The sequence below is a fragment of the Protomyctophum parallelum genome (assembly GCF_964188405.1).
Source record: "Protomyctophum parallelum genome assembly, chromosome: 18".
NCBI classification, from domain to species: domain Eukaryota; kingdom Metazoa; phylum Chordata; class Actinopteri; order Myctophiformes; family Myctophidae; genus Protomyctophum; species Protomyctophum parallelum.
The window spans coordinates 36,121,545-36,146,884 of NC_139716.1; the positions used below are offsets into that span (position 1 = coordinate 36,121,545).

Genomic DNA, 25,340 nt, shown 5'->3' on the forward strand with positions numbered 1-25,340 from the left:
AATTGTCCATCCATCACACAGCTGTCGGCCCACATGAGGGTATCATGTGGGTGTGAATGTAGAGATTAGGAGTTCAGACAAGTCTGATAACTGTGTCGACAAATGACTAAACAACTAGCACTGCTGTGTACTTTGTGGTCACAAAGTCATTGGTTTCGCCTCCTATCCTGTAATCTCCTCTCCCTCTGGCCAAACTAGCTGCATCTTCGCCAGAAAAAGACTATCGAAATATGTATAAACGATACAGAACCACCTCCCCAAAACAGTTTTTGGACCACAATGCTTATAATAATAATAAGATTTTAAGGTGACCCCATGTTATACTCCATAGAGAAAAAACGTCAACCCAGGGGATGAACGACGTAAGGACTTCAGTACTCTATGACGGATGAAGTTGAGGTTGATGTGGTCTTAATTGTCTCTTACTTCCAGTTAAAAGTCTAGTAGCTACATTTGGAACCAAATGCACATGAAATGCAACAATATATTATATTAACAGAATATATTGCAGAATATCACTATATACAGTATGTTTCAATTCAGCATTCTTAGCCTACTAGTAGGAATAGTGGAAAATCCAATAGGATATTTTGAAATGGGTAAACCTTTAGAATACATGAGAGAGTGAATGAATGAAGTACAACTGTCTGACGTAGTTTTGGATCTTTCAAGATTGTAGTCGAAAACATCATTCATGGAACGTAAAGTATTTCTATCTCAAACCATCACATTCTTTCTCTTTTCATTTTGTTTTCTTTTCGGACGGTGGAAATGTTTTCTCCATGTATAGCTACCATATCCACTCAGCTTACCTTCTGTGTGAATCGTGATACATCGTAAGTCATGCAGAAATAGTTTCTGGGGGAAACATTAGTGGTTATTTTACATCGCTGTCATCACTCCTTATTAATGCCTGAATTATGCGAACTGAAATTAGCCAATACACAATCTCAACACCAGTGGTGTAAAGTAACTAAGTACATTTACTTAAGTACTGTACATAAGTACAATTTGGAGCTATTTGTACTTTACTTGAGTATTTCCAATCTCTAATCGCATGCGACAAGTTATGTGATTGTATACTGCGTTCTCAGCAACCAACACTGATGTATGACGGAGTACAAATCGGGCTTAAGCAGAAAAAAGATTCCAGGGGAAAACTTGACAAGGCGATTTATGAAGGAGAAGAGCAGCGCCTCTGTGTATTCACACTAGTGACCCAGGGGTTGTTGGCTAGTACACCGTGTTTTTCCACACAACAGCCACAGCTAGAGAACAGACGGACAACTGAGGCTTTACTGTTAAGTGGGGCTCGGTTAGGCTGGGCTCAGTTAACATGTATGTACGAGACACGCAACAAGCTCCACTGTCAAAGTCATAAACAGGGACCTGCGGTGGCATTCTTTTATGGCCCTGCACTCCAGTCCGGGTGTCTCAATTTCAGTACAGTATGTGGCTGTACTTTTCCCCCATTGAAAACGACTGTGTCTGCGCCGGTAAATGAACCTAGCTACAATTTGAGTGCCAGACACATTGCAGTCGGGGTCAGGTTGCGGCATGTCGCAGCATGCAGGTTGAATTGTGTATGTGTGATACGGTAATGAACTCCGCAGGTGAGGGAGGAGTGCTTGGAAATGTTGTCGACCGACGTTAGATTGGCGTGTTTTTCACACGGCAAAGAGTGAGTCACTGCAAGGGACGTGTGTGTGTGTTCATGTGTGCGATGAGTGTTTGCGCGAATGAACAAGCAAATACACACCTACCATATTGGAAACTGGGAGTGTTTTTCTTCTGCCAAGCACTGCTTGGAAATCTGGGTCCCCAGGGCAGATGCTTTGAACTGTCAGTCATGTTTATATTTGACTGACTCCTAAACTACCTTGGCATCAGTTTTAAATGCCCATGGCCATGGGTTCCCCCCTTTAGCATCATTTCGGAACATGCAGGGTAGTCCTACGCTGTTACGTGGCTGACGAAAGAATGCGGACATGATTGAGGAAAGGGAAATGTTGCCATTAAAAGCACTGCACACAAGTTACAAACATTGAAAACAAGTTAAAAACATTGAAAACAAGGCAGGTTCATTATTAGAAGATGCATGTGTGCCGCACAGGACTCAAGTCTGCGCTGCTGCCGAATCCCGAGAACCAAGTACAGAACCCTGGTCTGGGGGGCCGAGGGGTCTATACATCAACAGTATATAAGGTCAATGAAGAATGTAAGGTTTAGGTGGTTGGCATGCAGAATACTGAAATTACTTACTGTATTTATTCTGGCTGGGCGCTGTGTTCTCCACCCTATGGGTCAAAGGCTAACAGAAGTCAAGGGACAGCAATGTGTTTTGTCTCGGCTGTCCAGACACTGGCCTTTGTCTGTCCTATTATCTTCAGACAGCTGCTAGCAAGGCGTTGACAGACGAGGGGACACGCATACACACTCATAGGCAGACAGCCATACACACACACACACACACACACACACACACACACACACACACCATAACCAGAGGTGACTCAAGCGTCCCACTGGGGCAATATGCGAAGTCAGAAGAGACGTTGACTCAGAGAGGCGGGAGTCTCCTACAGGTGGAATGTGAGTGTTTGTTTGTGATAGAGGTGAATCGAGAGAGGGTGCGAGAAAAGGAGGGAAAGTAGAAGACAGCGGCTGAAAGTCACAAGGCAAGATATATGCCTTTTGCTTCTTGCACATTTGGCACGGCTGCTAGATTATACTGCACCGTTACTCTACCTGTATGGCATGCTTTAACTTTATCCCTATCATAGTGTTGTTAAATCCAATATTATTACTTTTTTAAATTTGTATTGTCATGTTATGGAACATGTCTCAACCACTATTCTGCTGAACTGTACAAGTTAATATAATATATTAACTAAATAATATAATATATTAACTTGTACAGTTCAAGAGAATCACTAATGAAGCCATAATATGGCAAATAAAGCAGTGATTCTCTTGATAAACGTATTCATGATGCAATGTGGCTGACAGGTATTCCTCTTCAGTTCACGGCGAGGTGTAAAATAATACGTTACAATGGCATAAATACACACATTGATTTGTACAAGCAAAGTCATTAACTAAAGCCAGTGACTTTGCAACAGAACTAAATGTTTTGACATGTTGTTGTCACCAAGCTGGGTCGAGGCAGGGAAGATGCAGTGTTTGCCAAATCTCTCATCTCATCTGCCGTGCAGGGCGTTTCCAGACTGCTGTTTACTAGCACAAAGAAGAAGGAAGATGGAGAAACCGTTCAGTTGCCTTTTTGGAATGTGCTTTGTCTGGTTGTTAGCTATAACAATATGGTTGATTCTGTCAGTTCTTCATCGTCACGTGTATTATAATGTTAATGAATTACTCTGGCTTTCTCTGCCTTAACACAACATAAAATAACAGAGCGTCCATAAAACCAACATAAACACAGACATTAATAGACTGTGTAGCCTACAAAATGGAGTCATATTTGTACACAATTTATGTTGTGTATATACAATACACAACAATATACACAATATACTGTACAGAATTACATCGTCACTGTAGTGCAGAAACCTTGTATTGTCATATTTCAAGTTTTATTTCTCCCATAGTTAATAATAATATTGTCCTATACTTTGTTGTATGACAGTGATTCGCAAAAATAGTAAATCCTTTTGTGGTATAGGTCAAATATTTTGTATGGTTTTTGCCTATAATAATAATTACCGTAACTTGCATCCATTGGAACAGAGGTTGACAGTTTTTGGACATACATTTCCACCAGACAGCGATGATATACAATAACATTGTGTGGTCCATTATATGGGTGCGTCAGTGCTTCAACTTGACTGGTACTGTGTGGAAAGACACTGTTACTGAGTTAATGATGCTCTGCTAATGTTTTTATAGATGGAAGGAGCGACAACAGAACATGTCCTGTTCCAGCTTGACATGAATCAAGCTAGACTTGAGCACTGGGAAGGTTATGTAACTGTGTGTGTGTGTGTGTGTGTGTGTGTGTGTGTGTGTGTGTGTGTGTGTGTGTGTGTGTGTGTGTGTGTGTGTGTGTGTGTGTGTGTGTGTGTGTGTGTGTGTGTGTGTGTGTGTGTGTGTGTGTGTGTGTGTGTGTGTGTGTGTGTGTGTGTGTGTGTGTGTGTGTGTGTGTGTGTGTGTGCGTGCGTGCGTGCGTGCGTGCGTGCGTGAGGTTGGGTGACTGTGCATTTATTTGATGTGTTAGATGTGCAGGTACAATTGCTTGATACGTGCCCACATGCGATTGCTGTGTGCGTGTGCGCGCGTGCATTACTATACTTGCAACATGTTCCCTCAAGTAGTCCGTGGTAGGATTTTCTTCCTGGTCCTAAAAACAAGTTCTGGTAAAAAGAAAAAACACCAAAAGGATTGGTGCAGTTGCTTACAATTGAAGCTTACAAGGAACATGGTTGCTTTATAGGGTTAGGATTAGTGTTTAGGTTTAAGGCTGGTTGCTGGAATGGTTATGGTGTTATGCCTTATTTACACAACCATTTAATTAAACCATTTGGATATCTGGTTGCATTGCACACTACAGGATTCCCTTCTCAACATTTCACTGCACGTACAGTATAGTGCATATCGTTTTCCTCCTTTTCAGTACAGAATTCATTTCATATGTTGATCTGACCCTCTGTGTGCACGTGACCTCGCCCTAAAATCAGTTATACTCTATACGCTATATAATTAGTATATTGTATATACTTACTATTGTCCATATATCATGTCTGTATTTCTCCAAAATAATCAGCTTGAACGTTTTTTTTTAAATTACATTTTTACAATGCTGGACATCCTCCGGTAAAACATTCCAGAACTTCACTCCACTGCCAGAGTGGTGCAAGGCTAGCATCCAGATGTTTCAAATTCAGTTCCCTCACTTTGTGCATGTGTGCGTGCAGCGTACGTGTGTGCAACTGTGCATGCGTGCATGTGTTCTGTTGGTACAAACTGTACCAGCTGGCATGTGTCCACATTAGGCCTGCTTCACCACAACCTCACACTGTTACTCACCAAAACCGCAGGTCCTCAGCAGGCGAAAACTTACCAGTTCTCATGTCATCTTTCGTTTCCATTCTTTGTCATTTTTCACTTTTTATGTATACCGTACTTCCTCTTGTGGTTAACCACTTTAGACCACACCACACATCTCACTGGCCAGTTGCATCCTACATTCCTTCAGGATGACCCGAATGCAGTGGAATTATTATTATTATTATTAAGACATATTGAATGGTTTTGGGTTGTACTGACGTTTTGGAAACTATTTTTGATTACATACATTTCTTTTGCATAATATTTTATGGAACGCACATTGAAGTGCCTCGTTGAAATGTGATGTACAAATCAACTTGCCTTGCCTTGTCTGGTTTGGTTGATCACATCATGTGGGTTAGGTTTACACCCTCTCCAAGACAAAACAAGTCTTTGCAGTGACAGGGACCATGTAGTAAGCCTGTGTATTATTCATCATGGAGAATTGGCATAATGACCCAATTTGGGAGAAGATTTTATATCATCAGCAGGCTAGAATCGAGACGTGGGAACTGGGCGGTGTAGGACTGAAGGTGATCAGGCTTTGACCGCTATAGACCGTGATCATCCCTAGAGCTTATGGACAGTCTAAATAAATACAGGTACCTCAATTTTACATACAACTTAAACCCAGTAATTAACCACTTATGTGTGCGATTGATTGATTGATACTTTTACAGTTTGTACAATGAACACAGTTCGAGGAAAGTAGCCTATACAGTTCAAATACAAAGTCTGTTAGGAGGATAAACACCAGAAAGCATAAGACTTGTTTACATTGGGATACTCCATTTTCAATTGATCAAAATATACGACAGGTTGTATTTTTGCTATTAAATTTGTAATTTTTAGAATTGGCCTCAAAGTTGATTGGAAAATGTTAATTCTGTATTCATATTTGCCACGACAGATAAGGAGGATCCTAATCACCTTTACTCACTAAAATAAATATGACGGAGGTCGTTGTTCATTGAGTTGGTCATGCTATTAGGCATGAGTGTTTCACCTTGCCAAATTCTCCACATGTGATGCACACATGGAATTATCACTGTCAAAGCAGCAGTCTTTCCTTTTGTGCCTGCACTGTCATCTGCAACGAACCTTAATGAAATCATAATGGCTTTGGTTTAGTTGCCAATCCCTTCCAGTAACATGACATGACACCCCTGTTTCTGCTTAAGATAAGAGAGGACAATGAAGAGACTGGTTGTCTGTCTGTCTGTCTGTCTGTCTGTCTGTCTGTCTGTCTGTCTGTCTGTCTGTCTGTCTGTCTGTCTGTCTGTCTGTCTGTCTGTCTGTCTGCCTGCCTGCCTGCCTGCCTGCCTGCCTGCCTGCCTGCCTGCCTGTCTGCCTGTCTGTCTGTCTGTCTGTCTGTCTGTCTGTCTGTCTGTCTGTCTGTCTGTCTCAGGTACCCATTAGGTCACAGAAGTACCCCCCACACATGTTCCATTCGTATTTTAGTGTAGAGGGAAAAATAGCAGACCAGTACAGACTACAGAGCCAACCTTCAAAACCCTCAATACTTAGTCGACTTGACCAGTTGAGTATTGAGGGTTTGAAAGGTTAACTGTCTGAAAGTATACATTAACATGAATCCAGCATATTAATAGAGAAGATAAATCATGTCACGACACTGATGATAGTGCTGTCAAACTAGTCTATGAAATCTATGTAAAAGTTTCTGCGACACAATTTTATACAGCATGTAGTCCCTGCTTCATCTCTCTCTCAGCTAAGGGGTCCTATTGGCCTGAAAATAGATAAAAACATTGTTTTACAACTTATTTTCCCCTGAAAGTGAGGATGTGACACATGCAGAGAGGAACACAACACACCCCCCCACCCCCCTCCTCCTCCAGCTCTCATTCTGACTGCAATTTACTGCAAATAATTACTTTCTTTGGTTTTGTTTTACATTTTCCTTGAAATTGTCAAATTGGGAAGAAGTGTGGCCATTTAACTGCCTCTGTGGAGGCAACATCCAGGAAGCTGTGTTTCCCCACACGCTCCTTGATTCACTTCCTGTTTTGTAGTTGCCATTGGGCAACTATAGCAGTGGTGGACAAATAACAAGGTAATAACAAAGTACATTCACAGTACAAAATTGAGTATCCGTATACTTATATTTTTGTATAGCCTACTTGACTTTCATGGGGAAAATGTCTATAGGCCTACTTCAAAACAGCAATGCATGAATATTAAAAAAAATAAAATGTAGGCCTACTTTGTAATTTGCACTTTTTTAGTTTTTTAAAAACGTAAGTACTCCAGTACTTTAACTTACTCTCACTGTATATTTGACCAGGAGTGTCTATAAATTGACTCAAGTACTGGGGTTGCGTACTTGAATGTCTTCTTGTGCCTTCTTGTGAATAAATCACAGAAGGCTGGTTTTTGAGGTCACTGCAGTCGACTGCATAGTCATGTTGTTCAACTCTTTGATTGCAGATGCCTGCTGCTGGGTGGGTTCAGAATAAACACATTGGTTACCTCAATCTCTCTCTTCTCACGCCCTCACACCATCCATCATGCTTCCTCATGTTTTACTTGTGGTCACGTCATGTCCTCTCAGTTTCAAAGGAAAGTCAGCTCATTGCTGTAGTTTGATGTTTCCACTTCCCATCCATCATGCAGCCTCTCTCTGCTTAATCGAATAATTATTTTGAGAAAAACACAGACAAATCCGAATCAACATTGCAACGCATTGTGAACTTGTGTTTATACATTTGAATTTTGAAAACTTGACATGGGACATTCTGCATAATGAGTAATTTTACTTGTTGTACTATAGCCTACATTTTGATGCCTTTCTTTTGTACTTTTACATTACATTACATGAGTACATTTATAGTTCCAGACGTTTACTTGTAACAGAGTACTAATCTACATTGATACTTCTAAAAATGTGGTATTAAAAAATGTGAGTACATTTTCCACCACTGCTCAAAAGTTTGACATTCTGGTCGCCTGCTGGCCAAGCGGGCCAGCTGGGCGGCGCATGCCACATAATTATAGGCTTTCGAGTCCCGTTCATCACGACCTTTGCTGCATGTCTCTCCCCTTCTCTCTCCCTCTTTCCTGTCCATCTTCACTTGATCAATTCAGGCAGAAAAAACAAATCTTAAAAAAGAAAAAAAAAAGTTTGACCTTCTGCAAGAGGCCAGATGGAGTTTCCTGCACATTTGACCTTCTCGCCACAGTTAAAGCTAATGTGATTTAATACCACACCTAAATCACACTACTTCCACATTCCCATAAATAAACATGTAAAGGCCCACAGAAAGCGTCAATTCATAGATAGTTTCACTATCCGGGAGTACGCAATGCGTGCAGAGGAACACGCTATCCCTCACTCCTCCAACTGTAGATGAGTTAAATTTCAAGAAATTAAATACAAACAAACTAATAATGAGCATCTCTTTCGCTCTTGTACTCTGCACCTCCTCCCACCCATCCTGCTTCTCTTCCTGTTTCTTCTACTCCTACCCTCTACTGCAGTAGAAACTGTGGTGCGTGGCGTGCACCCCTTGTGGTGCGCAAGCGCCTTCTAGGGGGTGCGCAACATGATGGTGGTGCTATAGCTTTATTTTAACACATTTTGTGCCCAAGACGTCCACAGACGTCCTAGGTTTTCAGCTAGGTCGGGAGGTAACAGGGGGTGCATGGCCAAAAAAGTTTGGGAACCGCTGCTCTACTGGGTCAAAGCAGCACTATGTCACCTTTTTTAATGACTAAAATGGAATTTTGTCCAATCTGTATGCTCCATGGGTGGTTGTATTGTCTCCCTGCTCTTCAATTGAGACAATCATATTGTGTCTCACCTAGGCACAGGATCTGACACAAATGTTGACCTGATTGTATTTATCCCCTGAGCAAGCAGACCAGCTCTATTAGCTCAATGGTAAAAAAAATTCCGGCTTGCCGTTTTAAAACTGATCTTGTTCGTGTGGTCCTTGCTGGTGAATGAAGAGAGACATAACATATTATGCCAGCATGATTTAACATTTTTAATTAGCCTTGCAAGCCTCCCTATTTTGGGCAATATATTTCAAACTTAATTTATTTCTGTTTAAACGAAACGAAGCAAAATTCACTTTTCTTTGTATGACGAAGTATATAACATTTTAGTTAGTTAAGTTGTTAAGGAAGAAACACCACTCTGCTAGAGCCTTGTTGCTTGTGCAAATGGCGCAGTTCACACACAAAATGTTTTCCAGTCAACACACGTCATGAGATGTAACATCTCCATGTAACATCTCCATGTCAACACTGGAGAAACGGCCAGCGGTCCAGTGTGTGCATGGGGTCAGTCTGTACACTCAGAGTCAGCTGAACCACAAAGCCAAAGGTCGAGCCCCGCCTGCCCTGGGTGAAGGGAATCCCCTCTCCTCTCCTCCTACGCACCATGTCTTCCCTCATCTCTTCCCACTCGTAAATCGCTTTCCTTCGATGAGTCCTCCTCATTCCTTCAGTCCTTCCCCCGCCACCTTTTAACCCACTGTCAGCGTTCAGATTTTCCGTTGTCCTTTTATTGCCATGGCCACAACAACAATAACAAATGCTAGAATTGCTTGTAATTATTTGTGAGCACTAGCAGGCACACATTATGTGTATTAGGGTTATCTTGGCAACTATAGGCTCACATAAATACATACCTATAATTAGACTATCCAATCCCCTTGTGTCTTGAGTCACTGGCTTCAATTTGGTTTATAGTGGTATGATAGCAGCTTCGCACCAAACTGATGTAGACGTAGAATGGGGTTTTCCAACACCTGGTCTCAATACAACGCAATGTTCATGAGGGTCAAAATATTTAAAAGGATTTCTATGTTAGTGTTGCGATGTCATGTCATCCAGCTGAAGTTATACAGTAGGTGTTGTTATAAGTGAAAACAGAGTTTTTCAGGGAAAATGCTTACTTTTTAAAATACAGACCTCAAACACAGTCAATTGGTGATATTACTTCATCGTATGATTACAAAAAAGGATATTGATCTACAAGTTCACAACGAGTTGCATCACAACCTATTTGCCTAAGCCCTAAGACATTCCTAAAGTGGCTAAACTCTTTTCTTTCTTTCTTTCTTTCTTTCTCTAAAACCCCATTATAACCGAGAAAGCATCTGGGTCATATTAGATTATGAATCATGAGATTATGCTTTAATATAGAGAGACAGGAAACAAAGGACAGAGGGACACAGGAAAGACCTACTACTACACAAGGTGGGGTTGGATTTGAACCTGGGTTTTCATGGTGAAAGCAACGGCCTCTGAGGGTTGGTCACATACAGTAGGCTTTTTAATGTTTTTGTTTCACAAGCATTTCCAATTTAATTGCTGTCCCCGATGGCGCCATAGTATCAGATCATCATGTGTTATAGAACTGCATGGAATACGATTTTTGAGAAAATAATATTTGACAGAATATATGACTTAATTGAATGCAGATGTCTCTCTCTGTCATGTGGTTTTGAAGGGGGCACTTTCTTTCCTCATTGTTAATGAAGTATCTGTAACAAAATACTTGCAGCTGGGCTCAATCGTGTGATTGTTTTAATTTAAATTTGATTTAAACTTGTGTCGAGCCTCTTGCCACCACCTATTAGAATCCAGTCTCTGTCTGTCTTTGCTACGACTGTTATTATGAGTTATTTATTTAAGTTATTACACTTCATTATACAAGAGTTTTTACATTTGCACAATCCTTGCAGCCGCTTAGCTAAATGTATTTTCAAATGCAATCTATTGGGTGTTTATATACAGAGAATATTTGTTTCTTCATAAATAGTTTCACAGAATGTGTGAGCAACACTCATTGCTCACCTGACTCCTGCCCTATGGGCCACATGGAACCGTTGGTATCCCAAGGCCACTCACTGCCACATTGCTCAATTACATACCGATGGGTAATGCTCAAGAACTTGTTCAATAGCGGACTAGCTGATTCAGTTACAGTAGTACATAAATCATGTAAAGCCCTGTATAAACCATCCCAACAGGCACAGTGTGTGGCCATGTGTCATGTCAGCTTCCAGTCATAGGAGAAAGGGCTTGCGTTTCACTAAAGCACTTACTGTACGGTAGGATGCTATGATATTGCCTAACCTGAGTGTGAAAATTCCTGTTTGTGTGTGTGTGTGTGTGTGTGTGTGTGTGTGTGTGTGTGTGTGTGTGTGTGTGTGTGTGTGTGTGTGTGTGTGTGTGTGTGTGTGTGTGTGTGTGTGTGTGTGTGTGTGCGTGCGTGCGTGCGTGTGTGGATGGATGGGGAAGGATCAACATATGGAATATGTCAGAACAGGTCAGCTACATATATGGAGATCTAAGGATTTGAGGTTTGAGGTCAGATGTAGAGTTGCTGGCCAATATTGATGAAATAGGGATCTCCATATATAGGCTTAATATTGATGACATCAGGGATCTCCATCCCTGATGATGTCACGTGATGTCAGTCATGTCACATGCTCCATCCTCCTGATGTCACGTGATGTCACATGCCCAACCAACCAACACACTGACGGGAAATGCACAATTCCATAATTACCTTTGGTCACAATTAATACAGCATTTCTATAATGTTGTATTAATACGTTTACTTAAGTAGACCATTTGAGTACTTCTAGAAGTCACGACTAGAAGATGCTGGATGTCAAAATCATTTGGTGCTTGTTTACGCTGTGAAAACAGCTTCCCTGTGGCAGCTGTTTTTTCTGGTTTAATACGACTAGACAAGAAACGTTCATGTCGGACAGATGGTTTCTTGGCATGTGTTAAGCTTCTTTCACCCAACAACACCTACTAATCACTTTGACCACAGGGGCTGTTTAGCAGACACTGAGACAAATGTCTAATCAATTAGCCTGCCAGAGCAGTTTTTCTCTTTCGTTTGGTTTGTATCTGCACTGTACGTGTGTGTGTGTGTGTGTGTGTGTGTGTGTGTGTGTGTGTGTGTGTGTGTGTGTGTGTGTGTGTGTGTGTGTGTGTGTGTGTGTGTGTGTGTGTGTGAGAGAGAGTGAGAGTGCATGAGAGTGTGTGTGTGTGTGTGTGTGTTCGAGGGGCACAATTGCCATGCAACGATATAACTTGGTATGACGTTGCATCGAGCGGCGCGGACGAGGCGATTGCGGGGACTGGCATTAAAGACTTATTCATACTCCAGTTTTAGGTGATAAGGTGACCAACTAAACGGCGGTCTGCGTTTTAGTGAGTGGTGACTCCGCGGCGTGATGTCATGTTGTAGTTTTTGGTGGTCACCTTATCACCTAAAATGTATGAGTACAAATAGGCCTTTAGAGGTTAGGTTTAGGTGTTGGCGATGTGAGATTGTAGATCTGCTATTTTTGGTGTGCGACACTGGTGCGCTCTTTTCATCTGCAATGTATGTACTGTATACATTATGTGAAACCAGTTAGGTGAAGCCCACTTAATGGTCTTGCCATATGTCTGTTGTAGTTTATAACAACAACAGCAACAACATTACAGACTGTTGCTATGGTAACAGAGCCGTCATTGTTCCCAGCATCCCCCCCCCCCCCCCCTCCTCAGACAGATCTGAGTGGGTGGTACGGACCACATTTCCTCTCAGAACCGTATATGGAACAGTATGTACCAAATCCTCAATGGGGGTGGGGGGGTCAAAATATGGTCTAAATATACATGATATTGAATCCAGTATTACTGTGTAAACAAACACCATGACATGCCTTTTTAGAATTGCAGTTTCCTATCCACAAAAATAACTGACACATGAGCTCATCTTTATCCCCAGAGAGATTCCTGTGTCCCTTTGTTGTTATTTGTGTGTGTGTGTGTGTGTGTGTGTGTGTGTGTGTGTGTGTGTGTGTGTGTGTGTGTGTGTGTGTGTGTGTGTGTGTGTGTGTGTGTGTGTGTGTGTGTGTGTGTGTGTGTGCGTGTGCGTGTGCGTGCGTGCGTGTCTGTGGGCGTGCATGCGTGCGTGTGTGAGAGTAAGCACACGTGAGTGAGCGGCACTGAGTGCATCTGCGCATGTACGTGTGAGCAGTTTTGAGCGTGTTTCCAAGTTCATTAGTGGTGAACACCTCATGTGTTAAATTGTGCCGCTTGATGTATTTTAACAAGATAGCTCGTTTAACGCCGTAACAAACCTGAGGTACACAGAAACAGAAGCTAAGCTCAAAAACCAGAGGACTATAAAACACGCCATCACTGTGACACCCCAAAAAGGGGCCTCCGTAGACAATGACATCACGGTCTTGACGAGACTCTCAACTTTAACGAGCATCCAAGTCATCTTTTAGTTCTACGGTCTATGGTTAAGTTACAACGTTGTTTCACCCATGTCTTTATTGCCATGGTAACAGAGTGAGATGTGACGGGAAGAAGGGACGTGAGGGATTTTGGCGAGACGTCTGCTGTTTTTCAGTGGTGGAAAAACCAAATACTGCAAAACTTTTCAATACTGCAATGACAAAACATTCTGTTACAAGTAAGTAAATATCAAAATAAAAATTCAACTCTCGTTCTCAGTCAAAGGAAACAAGTCTGTCCTTGACTGTAAAATAAATTAGACATACTCTACTGTAGATAAGTTCACAAAAGGAAAGTGATTAAAAAGCTGCCCGCAGACTATGAGATCACAGTCAGAGAATAAAATGAACAAGGCAATGACAGCATGGCCTCCCCGTCCAGGTTGTATGATTTCTAGTCTAGAGGGGCGGATTCAAATATGGTGGCGAAAACAGTGCGCCCGCCTCCCTCCTCGATCCTCCCCTCCCCTACCCAGTTGAACACAGCAGAGGACACTGATGTCACCAAATTTGTCCTATGCCACTTTTCGTGGCTCATTTGCACAGGCTTTTTTTTTTTACAAAACGCCTGCAGTACCGAGGCTATGGAACAACTGACCAGCACTTCACTCTTGCAGGGATCCTGGAGAGGGCCTGGGAGTATGTATATGCGGTTTACATGTGCTTTGTGGATTTGGAGAAGGCATATGACCTCAGGAGATACTGTGGGAGGTGCTGCGGGGATTCTGGTTCAGGGGGTCCTTGACTAGTCTAAACTAAGTATGCACCCCATTAAATCTCTGTATACACCCAAAGTGTGTGCTGGGCAGTAAGTCACCTGGATAAGTATCTATACTAAATCAAATATAATGACAACAATATTCTCTTGTGGGGGTCCCTGGCACAAGATCTTTTAAAATTGTGGACTTGGAGGTCCATGGCTTATGCCTACTGGATCCTATTTACATGACAATGTTTGAGGACCACTGTTCTACAGCCATGCTATCAAAAAGACACACATCACTGTTTTCAGTTGGACGTTTGCTATTATTGAGGCGAGCGACACTGTTGAAATGAAAAATAAACAAGGCTTTGTGCAGAAGACACCCACTCAAGGAAGCTCTCTTTTCTGGAACTTCCTACAGGGAAGATAAGCGGACAAGCAGTCTAGACTCTAGACAACCCTGACAATGCCTTCATACCAGAGATATTTGGAAACGGTGAGTGTGTGAGCTGTCCCTCGCGCTCACGTCTGCTAGAGAGGCATCATGAGTAGTGGGACATGGAATGCCGGCCGACCACTGAACCAAATTTGGACTTTTTGCTGCATCACTCTCACACCCCCTACCCTCACCCCTTAACCCCAGCAAGTCAAAGTTGGAAAGAGAGAGTAGGTGAGTTTGGCAAGCGAAGGAAGAGGAAAAACTACTGTAGGAAAACAAGTAGCCAAACTATGAACCTCTGCCCCAAACTTTCCAGAACGGCCTGTTATAGTGCCACCAGGAGGCCGATTCTGTCCAAAAATCCCGCAAATTGTTACACAGTATCTCTATAGTCATGTGTTCAAGACGGATCTGTTCGATATTTCATATTCCATCCTAATTGGCTAAAATTGGCTTTCAAAGTTTGCAGGATTGGTCCGTTTAGAACAAAAAGCCTCAAATCATGAACGCAGCGTGCAATTTACTTGAAATCTTTCACAGACTTTCCTACTAGGCTGAGGAATATATCCCACCCTTTTCACATTGGCCTGTTATAGCGCCACCAACAGGTGGATTTTTGCAAAACACATTTTTTGAACAAAATGCCTCAAATAATCCAATTGCCATCCAAGGTGTAAGAAGAAATGGAACCCTTTTCATATTGGCCTATTATACGCCACCAGGAGGCCACAACATGACTTGCCCTGGTGGAGACCTATGTGCCCCGAGGGGCACTTTATCTAGTTAGTATAGACTATTTTTGTGTTTTTAGAGCGTAAACCCCGCCCAGTGGTGTGGAATCCAAGTATTAAAAAGCTATACATCCTGCAAATGTGAGTCTTCATCAATTTGTCACGCTGTGTGTGTGTGTGGGTCACTATTTCAAAGACACGACATAATTTCTGCTCTCAGCGCCGGCTCGTCATACTGCAGTGTTATCAGTTCGCCACATGTGACAAGTGGACATCTTTGTGAGGATGCGCAACACTGTCATGACCGGCACGTTCACAAGAAACCAGAAGTTGACTTTTATTCTACATTCGTCACACGTACAATACGTGCTGTATGTGTCTGTCCTATATTCTGTCAGTTTGTTTGCACTGTCCATGTATACTGGCACAGTGCCAAGGCTGTCAGCCAGCTGATGAGCTGCTGGAATGTGTCATAGTCAGTGTGTCAACAAACAGTGGCCAATGATTTCACCCCGTTAGTGACCCGTCACCCCCTGGAGGACAGTGGTGCATGATGGGGGATCCCTTGACTAAACAGCATGACTGGACTTTCTCCTCTGAGAGAACTGCTATAGTCAAACATACCAACACAATGTGTGTGTGGGTGCGTGTGCATGTTTGCGTGCATGTCTGTGCACCATGCGTACGAACTTGCTCGTGTGCATGAGTGAGTGAATTAATTGTTTTTGTGTCTGGCCACTTACGCCAATTATTCAGACACATTAAAGGCAGTATTTAGTTTTTGGTGTAGAGCCATCACGCTGACACAAAACAACAAAATAAAGATAATTCAATGAATAAGAAATTAAATTGACAGAAATAAGGGTTCTGTAAGAGAATAACCTGTGCCATGCACACCAAAGGAGAATGGTGTAGACTTGTCTGTCTGTCTGTCTGTCTGTCTGTCTGTGTGTGTGTGTGCGCGCACCTATGCACACATGCATGAATGCAAACTTGTTCAAATCAAGCCTGTTTTTCCTTGAGGGCATGACAAAAAATTTGATATGAGCAGCACTGATCAATAATGGAAAATTTTGTGTGTGTATGGGCAACAGAGAGAGAGAGGGAGAGAGAGAGAGAGAGAGAGAGAGAGAGAGAGAGAATGTGTCAGAGGAGAGTGTGTGTGTACTCAAGAGAAAGGGTGCCTGTCCAGACAGTCGGGTGACCTCATACCCAGTAATGACTTCCGTATGTGTGCGCACACGCGTGCGTGTGTACGTAGTCGTACGTGAGTGTGTGTGTGCGGCATATGTGTGAAGAAAGTGAGGGTGGAGAGAGTGAGTGAGTAGTGGGAGGGGCAGTAGAACAACATGCTCTCCAACCATGTGTCCCCACCTCTATATAAAGAGAGGAGCTCCATTAGTTCCTCACATTAAACCGGTGTAAGACCAGGAGCAACAGGAGAGACACTCAACTGCCAACACGTCAACTACGAGAACTCCTTTATTTTCAAAAACTTTAAAACACCTGACTTCAAACACTTCAACCTACAAGGTAATAATTTATTTCTGAACTGAACTTCTCTTAACATACATGCCGGTTTTACATGAATAGAAAATGCTCAAAATATACTCTTAGGATGCAAATGACAAGAAAGCTCTCTGTAAATATGTTTTAGAACTTGTCAGAGCTACAGAAATGTTGGAAGACACAGTATAGGGCAGGCTATCCTTGAATGTCAGTGTGAATAAGTGCAGGCGTGAGTTGATTAGTTGCATAAAACCTATTTCCATGATTCATACTGTAATATCACAGGTTTGGTATTTGTTTTAAAAGAGTCATACAGTTAATATACAGGAGTGAATGGAAATTGTGATGCAACATAATGCTACTGAAGAATCACATCTGTTGAATGTGCTGTATAATATTACATGATACCTTTTAAATTATGCATTATTTTTACTATGATTTGCTATTTTGTTAATGTCTGAATTGCCTTGGATTCATTTTACATAGTTTATATTGACATGCGTGTGTATTCCTTTCCCCTATAATGACATGCTCATATAGACTCAGGGATGCTGGTTTGAAAGTGGTTAACTTCAGCTCAGAAACAGCAGTGTCCAGCTCCTGTGTAGTTAGTGGTGGCAGTGAAAGGGGGTTTGTAGGCTACCACCATGATGGGTGTGTGAGCTATAGGTTATACAGAGCCCTGTGGTCACAGAGTTTGATTTAGCATGGATACGCTACTGATGTACACTGTACAGTATGTATATGTTATGCAGTGGAAAACTAGGAACGTATGGTTAGTGACTCACTTCCAGTAAAGCACACAGGCTATGTACGCACACACACCTTCTCTGAGTTGGTTCAAAGTTGGCAGCTGCATGGTGCTTGTTATGTCCAGCCCCCCCCCCCCTCTACTTGTAGCTGTAACTGTCTACAATTTGGGGCATTTAGTCTTATACTACAGTGCCGAGATCTTATATCAGTGCCAAGGTCTCCATTCAGTTCTAAGGCCTGTAGTCTTGTGTAACCAGACAATCTGAGATCTACAACTACTGATAGGCCACGTCTGGTGACATCTATAAATTCAATGAATGGACTAAAACTGGACAGAAACAATTCTGAAATTTCGAATTAATCACAGCATTGCAGAACCAATGCAAAGTCTAACTTGTATTATGTAAGCTTCATATAGTTTAAGAGCTAAGCTAGAATTGTTAATTTTTTAAGACTGTAGGGCTACAAAATGGAAAATAATTGACCGACCTTACAGGTCCATTTGTTTCCATTTAAAAACATTAGGAGTTAGATTGACACTGACACTAACTGAGTATGATGGCCTATTGCACTGTGAGTCAGTATTCTCTGGTGCCAAATAATGTCACAGTATTGAGCAACTCAAAATCTAAATGACACAAGGAACATTATTTTTCCATCATAAGGTTTTGTTTATAATTTTAGAAAGTTTTAAGCATTTTTGTTGGCGAGCACAGCAGAAAATGTGCTAGCTCTTGTTACCAAACTTAACAAGTCAGCAAACCAACCCAAGTACTATTTCTGTGAAAATTGTAGTTCTTAGAATAACTTCTTGGGTTAACGGTTTCCTTGCACAGTAGATTATACTCATCTACTGCATATTTGCACAGCCGTCTGTTAAAAACTATATTTAGATGTTTATGGCTGATGTGTTTTTCCATGTTTTAGCAGAGATAGAGGCAAATTGAACAGGAAGCTTTGTGTGGTTCTACTCAGATATCTCACTGTGCCTCCTTGTGACTCTATAAAGAATACCAAGCTTAACATTGATATACCAGTGCTTCTCAACATTTTGTGGATCAGCGTCCACTTGAAAAACCCAGAAGGGTTTTTATCAGCCCACCCATCTGACCTTAACACGGTCAGCCGAATGGGCTGCGATTTTAGTGATTTAATCAGTGTTAAGTCAATGTTTTGAAGAAAACTGTACTGTATGTAAAACTGTACTGTATGTTTTTTTACATAATGTTTTTGAATGTTATCAAGACCTGAGGCCAATTCTACAATTGCCTTCTAAACCGGTAGTTTTCACACTTAATATCTTTAAAACATGTTTAAAAATAGCAGATGTATAGCCTACAAGATTCGTGCCACGTACACTTTGAGCTTGTACATCTGCTATTTTTGATTAGCCAATGCTGAAATCTAAAATAACACAGATTAAAACACAGGTTAAAATCTTCGTGGTTTCGGGCCCCCCGCGGCCCACAGGTTGTTGTTGAATCGTTGCTCTCGAAAGAATACTAACCTCAACATAACACCATTCTCTCTTTCCCAGGATGCTTTGCGTGTGCGCGTTCCTCTTCCTGTCCCTGAGCGGTGCGAGTCTCGGCGGCCTCCTGCAGGACAGGCAGACAGACTTCGGACTGAGGGTGTTCTCGGAGCTGGCCCAGCTCTCGGCGCCCAAGGGAGAGAACCTGGCCTTCTCCCCCTACGGAGTGGCCTCCGTCATGGGCATGGCCCAGCTGGGCGCCGGCGGAAACACCCGCAGGGCCTTGACCGCCGCAATGGGCTTCACTCTGCAAGGTACCACGACGGCTCCTGATCGTAACTTGTGTACATCCATGATCCAAAAGATACACATGGCATGTTCCAGATTTCCTTTTTGACAGTATTATACCATTAACAGCAGAACTCCTATACTTGGTTGACCCTCAGGGATAGAAACTAGTGACTTTTATGTTTCAAGCATTGTGAGCTTGTGCATTGGCTAATTTTCTGCAAAGGTTTTCCCCACAATATGGATTCTGGGTTAAACACTTCACATTTCATTATAGGAGAACATTTTAAAACACTTTCCAGAAACTTCCCAAAATCTTGTAAATAATGCAAAAAAGTATCAAAAAGTGTCAAAAATAGGAGATCTAGGCTACAAGATGTCGAGCCTACTGTTGTGAGCTTAGTTCCGCCGGTTGTACGTATATGCCTGATTATGTAAGGGCTTAAGTGGTAAAATTGCACACTTACATTTTACACTTACATGGTTCTTATGTCTTTCTCTCTCGTCCAGAGCGCGGGATGTCTCGGCAGCAGCGCCTGCTCCAGCGTGACGTGTCCAGCGAGGACGGCGTGGAGGTGGCGAGCGGCGTGATGGTGGAGAGGAAGATGAGCCTGGAGAAGAGCTACCGCCGGTCGCTGATGAAGGCCTTCCAGAGCGAGCCGCACCAGGTGGACTTCACCAAGCCAGAGCAGGCCCTCGCCGTCATCAACGGCTGGGTCTCTGACCACACCGCAGGTACTTGGCCACATGACCGTGGTGACCTTTCCCTGGTTAACCCATTAACAATGATGGAAGAACTTGCTGGTTCCTGATTTCATAGCAGACGCATATTTCTTTCCTGCCGTGAACCAGCTGCCTGTATAAAATGTGTCTATAAAAAAACACACTTATCGATAAATAGTTTAATCTCACAGAGTTCAAGTTTAAATTGTTTGTTAGAATTCCCTCACTAATCTTCCGTTTTCTTTGCGTCTTTGCAGGTATCATCCCAGAATTCCTGACCTCTGGATCCCTGACTGACCAGACCCGCCTGGTCATCCTGAACGCCCTCCACTTCCAGGGCCTGTGGAAGGTGCCCTTTGACCCCAGGTTGACCCAGGAGAGGATGTTCCACTGTGCCAACGGCAGCTCTGTGCCCGTTCCCATGATGAGTCTTACCAACCGCTTCAATGTCGGTATGTCAACCGACTCCCTCCAAGTCAAGCAAGCACTTTTTTATGCCAACGGGCAAGACATAGCCCGAAATACAAATGTACAGAAAATACGATATATATTCATTAGAGCAGGGGTCTTCAAGAGGGGTTGTTGTGCGAGGCGTTGTGAGCTTGTAGCTTGTACAAAATGTGCTCAATTTCTCATGTATCTCAGGGTCAACAAATATAATACAGTGTGCACTGTAACTCCATTCTAAACTCTCTCTATCTGGGTTTTCCACAATCAACAGGTGAGTTTGTTTCTGCCGACGGTCTGGACTATGATGTCATCGAGGTTCCCTATGAAGGTGACTCTCTGAGCATGCTCCTGGTGTCTCCCTTCGAGCCCTCGGTGCCGGCGAGCGCACTCATCAAGGAGCTGAGCGTCAAGAGGATACAGCAGTGGAGGGCCGAGTTCAGGAACCTCAAACGCCAGCTGGCCCTGCCCAGGTGAGAGAGAGATCGACACACGTTGATACTTTTGAGTTCCTTTAGTGAAAAATGGCATGAGTAGAAGATGAGGAAAGGAATTCTTTGGACTGTTAAGAGGAATGCTATTTGCAGTATGTGTGTCACCTATATGATAATTAACAGCTTGTGTTTGTGTTACTGTAGGTTCACCCTGGACACTGATGTGAATCTGAAGGCCGCTCTCACCAACTTGGGCCTGGGAGGCATGTTCAACCTGGCTACCGCTGACTTCACACGGATCACCTGTAAGTTATTATATAATCTGTAACTTAAAGCTTCAACAAGTGTGCATTGACTCCCTCTCCCGATTGAGAGAGCTAATTGGACGATGTGCAAACTAAAATAAAGATGGCGGCATATCTAATCGTGTCCAATAGAGTGCGACCTCTTCTTCAAATAACGCCGTATTGCATTGATGTATGGGTCAATGTTACACACTACAAAGAAAGACTTTGTGCAGTGTACGTGTATGTTTATGCCGTTCAGACGGTCAGAGCGGTCAGTGTGTGCACGTTTGGGCTGCTGTGTGTCTAAAGTAGCTTTGCTTGTTGTTTCTATAGTGGAGGAAAGGCTGTGCGTCTCCAAGGTTCTGCAGAGAGTGAAGATCGAGGTGAACGAGGAGGGCACCAAGGGAGCTGCCGCAACAAGTACGATATGAACTCACCCTCTCTTTCATCCTCTCTCATCTGCTTTATCATGACGAGTTAGGAGATCTCCTAACTGACTATTACTATTTGACTATTTCACTAGTTTTTCAGGTATTTGCAATGATTTATAGAAACTGAAAAAGGATTCTATTCTATTCTATTTAGTTGTTTTTTATTATTTTTAACTTTAGTTCGTAATTGTCTCTCTGCTATAGGTGCCATCATGTTCTCCCGCATGGCTGTGGAGAGTCTAACCATGGACAGACCTTTCCTGTTCCTCATCCAGCACAAAGCCACAGGTGCTGTTCTGTTCATGGGCCAGGTCAACCAGCCACAGACACACTAGTGGCCAATCGCCCAGCCACTCGACACACAACAAACTATACCGACTCCTAATCATTCCATTGGCGGTGTCTACTGCCAGTCAAACTTGCTACTGAGACTTGAACGTGACAAAGCAGATATGTCCACAGTTATACAACAAATATGTCCCTGACTGACTCGAGAGTGTATGTATAATGCTTTGTCCCCCTTTATGTTAAAGCTGTAATCACTGTTCTCCCGCACGGAAGACTACATTTGTACTGCTCTGCACTTGTGAGCTTCAGGCAGTACTATGATGTCCCTCCCAGAACCAGGGTCTAAATGTCTCAATGGAACAGTATAACAGTATACTGTATTAATGTATTAATTTAAATAAGTTCCGGGTTGCAGCTTTAAAGGAGCATTCAGTGATTTGGAAAAAAAAACCTGGTCCGCCCCGGTAACAAGCACTACAGTGGGGGGACACGCGACAGGCCAACAGCACACACACCAAGGCCCGCCCCCGCTCAATCATGATTGGTGGGAGGCCCCTCTCTATTCTAATTGGATGAAGGCTGGGCCACCTAGCCAAAAACAAACCTAAGGTTTTTTTGACCCCCAGGGGTTAGCTGGGGACAGGGAGGAACTCCTTATATGGTCAGCACACTCTATAGTAGTGATGATTATCACAACAAAACAAAACAATAAGTGATTTTTGAATTAAGTGAAATCACTGAATATACCTTTAAAGAGATAAAGTGTGTTTGACATGAGAGAATAACAGAGTTATTATACAGTATTTCTTGGTTGTTTGTATGTTACTAATTTATTTCTTTTGATGGGTATGGTTGACTAGATGGAAATTATATGAAGAAATTCGAAAGAAAGGAAATGTCATCGTTTACCATTTTCTAAACTCGGAGGCACTGATACATTTGACAGTATGTAAATACAGGTCATTCTTTAACGAGGAAAAACACTTGTAAAATGCACCTTTATGGCTGCTTGACTGTTAAAAAAACTTTGCAGGTTGATGTATTTTGTTTTCTATTTTTACAATGTTTGTAATGGCTATTTCATTATTTCTTTATCGTTGCAAATATACAGTTGTATTTTTTACAATATTTATATATTTATATAAAAAAATAAATATGTTTTTACAAAGCCATACTCTTGTGATTAATTACATGATAATAACCTATCAAACTGTAGTACATACAGTATGTAGTATAGCTCAGTGGTTCCCAAAGTGGGGTCCGGCCGTCTAGGGACCCCCCAGGGGTCCTTGAGGGAGTTCCAGGGGGTACCCAGCTAAATGATAGTTTGTAACCAAATGGACCCTTATGGGTCTGTAGCTCTGAGAGTGTAGACATTTGTACACTCTCAGTGTTTCATTAACATTGATTTTACAATATGAATTGGGGGTCTCAGAGATAGAAATGACATGAAATGGGGGTCTGTAGACTAGTATGCATGTCAAACTGGGGGTCCTTGAAATTAAACAGGTTGAGAATCACTGCTAGAGCAGTCAAAATCTTCTCTTATGGGGGGTCCCTGGCATATATTTTTCAAATGGGCGTCCGCAGGCTCATTAGTGTCAATTTAGGGGACCTTGACATGAAAAGGTTTGGGAACCACTGGTAGCCTACCATACTAGTACAATGGTAGGCCACATACTGTACCGTGCTACCGACCATCCTTGTTGATGAATTGAATACATATGACCACAAATGTACCTACAGTACCTGAAACAATAAACCATGGTACCTGTCACTAACCCTGCATGAGAATATTGCTGTATTTTGCTGCTGTAACCCGGTGAACCTGCAGCTTGTGGAATTGTACACTACTACAATAGTGTCAGATTGACACTATTCAGATAACGTATTGCCATTGTCCATGAGTGGGTGTTGAAATGTTTCATTTGAAGAGAAGGGAGACAACCTCCAAATACAGCAGAATGTGATAGTCGTAGGATGATTAACATACTATACAGATTTGGTGATTTTGGAGGCATGTTCTTTTTTATTTAGCTTATTCTTATTCAGCCTCCATGTTTCCTCAAATACAAAGACAAGTAGTATAGCTAGCAAAGAAAGAAAGAAAGAAAGAAAGAAAGAAAGAAAGAAAGAAAGAAAGAAAGAAAGAAAGATAAATGTAAGCCAACATTAAATGTGACTGTCTCTTGTAAGTATAGGTATCTAGAAGCATTCTGACCTCTAGTGTTCATGCAGAACATGGTTCACACAAAAGGGCAAAGCCATGATACAATAATGAGCATTATAAGAGAATTATAAGGGCATTCTAAAGAGCAACATACGGTATAGTCTACAGTGCAAGCTGTCACAAAAACGTGTGCTATTAAATTTTCATGACAGTTCAGAAGTGTGTAGTAGTGTAATTGACTCATATATTGTACAGTAGGCTACAGCACGTCTTACACATTTGTTGCCTTCACCCTTCCAATTGCTACCGTTTCCATGGTAACTACATCACCGTTTCATTTTGTCATGGCAACAACATTTGGAAACAATTTGAACTCAGCAGCTTACTCACTGAACTGAAACATCAATCTACCATATGTTCTTTGAAATTAAAAATACAATTCCCTCGATCCTGTCTAAAATGTTTTAGTCGTTGTGATGCTCAAGTTCACCTTTCTTCACCCTGTATTGGAAAGGCCTACTGTACTTTATAATTAAATAGCAACAATACAAGATACAGACAGTAATGCCCAGAATAATTTATGCTATAAACAGCAGATCTACAAGCTCACAGAGCGTCGCATCCTCAATAAGCTGTGAGCTTGTGGATCTGCTGTTTTCAGAGACTTTATGATCCCATTGCCTGGAGGGTTTGTAGCGCTATATTGGCTTAATTGGTTGTCAGGGTGACCCACTCGGCCGAAACGTGAATGCAGCGGTCGCCCTTGACGACCCGACTTGCCCAATCACAGGGCTAGCTGGCATCTCTCCCCCCGGGCTATGGGACGTACGTCCCACGGTCACGCACGTCTAGAATGCGCAATGCGCATGTGTCACACACACACACACAAGACAGAGGTGGATTTGAGAACAGCTGACGCTCGCGCTGCTGTGCTGTCACCTCACCGGGTGCTTTCTTTTCTTTTTTTTAATGGACTCATTTGAACAATGTTAGCGTTTTGTGCGTTAATACGACCCGGTTTTTAAATAGAAAACACCCCTCCTTTTTGTTTTCTTCCTACGAAGCTTTTCATCGTTGGGGGGTACGGACGGCATACCATGGTAAGTACCACTGTTTTACTGTACGTTGGAATGGAACGGAAGCTAGTCTCTGCTAACGTTAGCATGCAAGGTGTTTCAGGTTTCAGGAAGAGGACACCTGTGTGTTCCCTTCCTCCTCCACCTGGATGAGAAGACACGCTAGCTTCCATGCTACCAGGCCATTTTAGGGACACAGAATGCATTCTAATGACATTGACAGCCACCTGTTGTGTAGCTG

The 25,340-nt window shown here is 42.4% G+C and overlaps 2 protein-coding genes across 2 annotated transcripts in view; both read left to right on the forward strand.

Annotated features, from left to right (window-relative positions):
* The first annotated feature begins 16,636 nt into the window (after positions 1-16,636).
* serpine1 (serpin peptidase inhibitor, clade E (nexin, plasminogen activator inhibitor type 1), member 1) lies at positions 16,637-23,025 on the forward strand. The gene is made up of 8 exons (XM_083788769.1): positions 16,637-16,755; positions 19,022-19,269; positions 19,754-19,978; positions 20,224-20,418; positions 20,688-20,886; positions 21,052-21,152; positions 21,468-21,554; positions 21,770-23,025. The coding sequence occupies exons 2-8, from the start codon at positions 19,023-19,025 to the stop codon at positions 21,898-21,900; spliced, it is 1,185 nt and encodes a 394-aa protein (XP_083644895.1). The 5' UTR covers positions 16,637-16,755; position 19,022; the 3' UTR covers positions 21,901-23,025.
* A 1,895-nt stretch (positions 23,026-24,920) lies between these two features.
* ap1s1 (adaptor related protein complex 1 subunit sigma 1) overlaps positions 24,921-25,340 on the forward strand; it is a 54,929-nt gene continuing 54,509 nt past the window's right edge. Inside the window, exon 1 of the mRNA XM_083789324.1 lies at positions 24,921-25,123. The gene's annotated coding sequence lies outside the window, so the exon portion shown is untranslated. The remainder of the gene's footprint in view (positions 25,124-25,340) is intronic.

Bases quoted from the DNA above. Each gene is read 5' to 3' on its own strand.
- serpine1 (XM_083788769.1), top strand. From the start codon at position 19,023: ATGCTTTGCGTGTGCGCGTTCCTCTTCCTGTCCCTGAGCGGTGCGAGT. The intron at 20,419-20,687 runs GTATGTCAACCG...CACAATCAACAG, and splicing joins TACCAACCGCTTCAATGTCG to GTGAGTTTGTTTCTGCCGAC. The intron at 20,887-21,051 runs GTGAGAGAGAGA...GTGTTACTGTAG, and splicing joins CGCCAGCTGGCCCTGCCCAG to GTTCACCCTGGACACTGATG.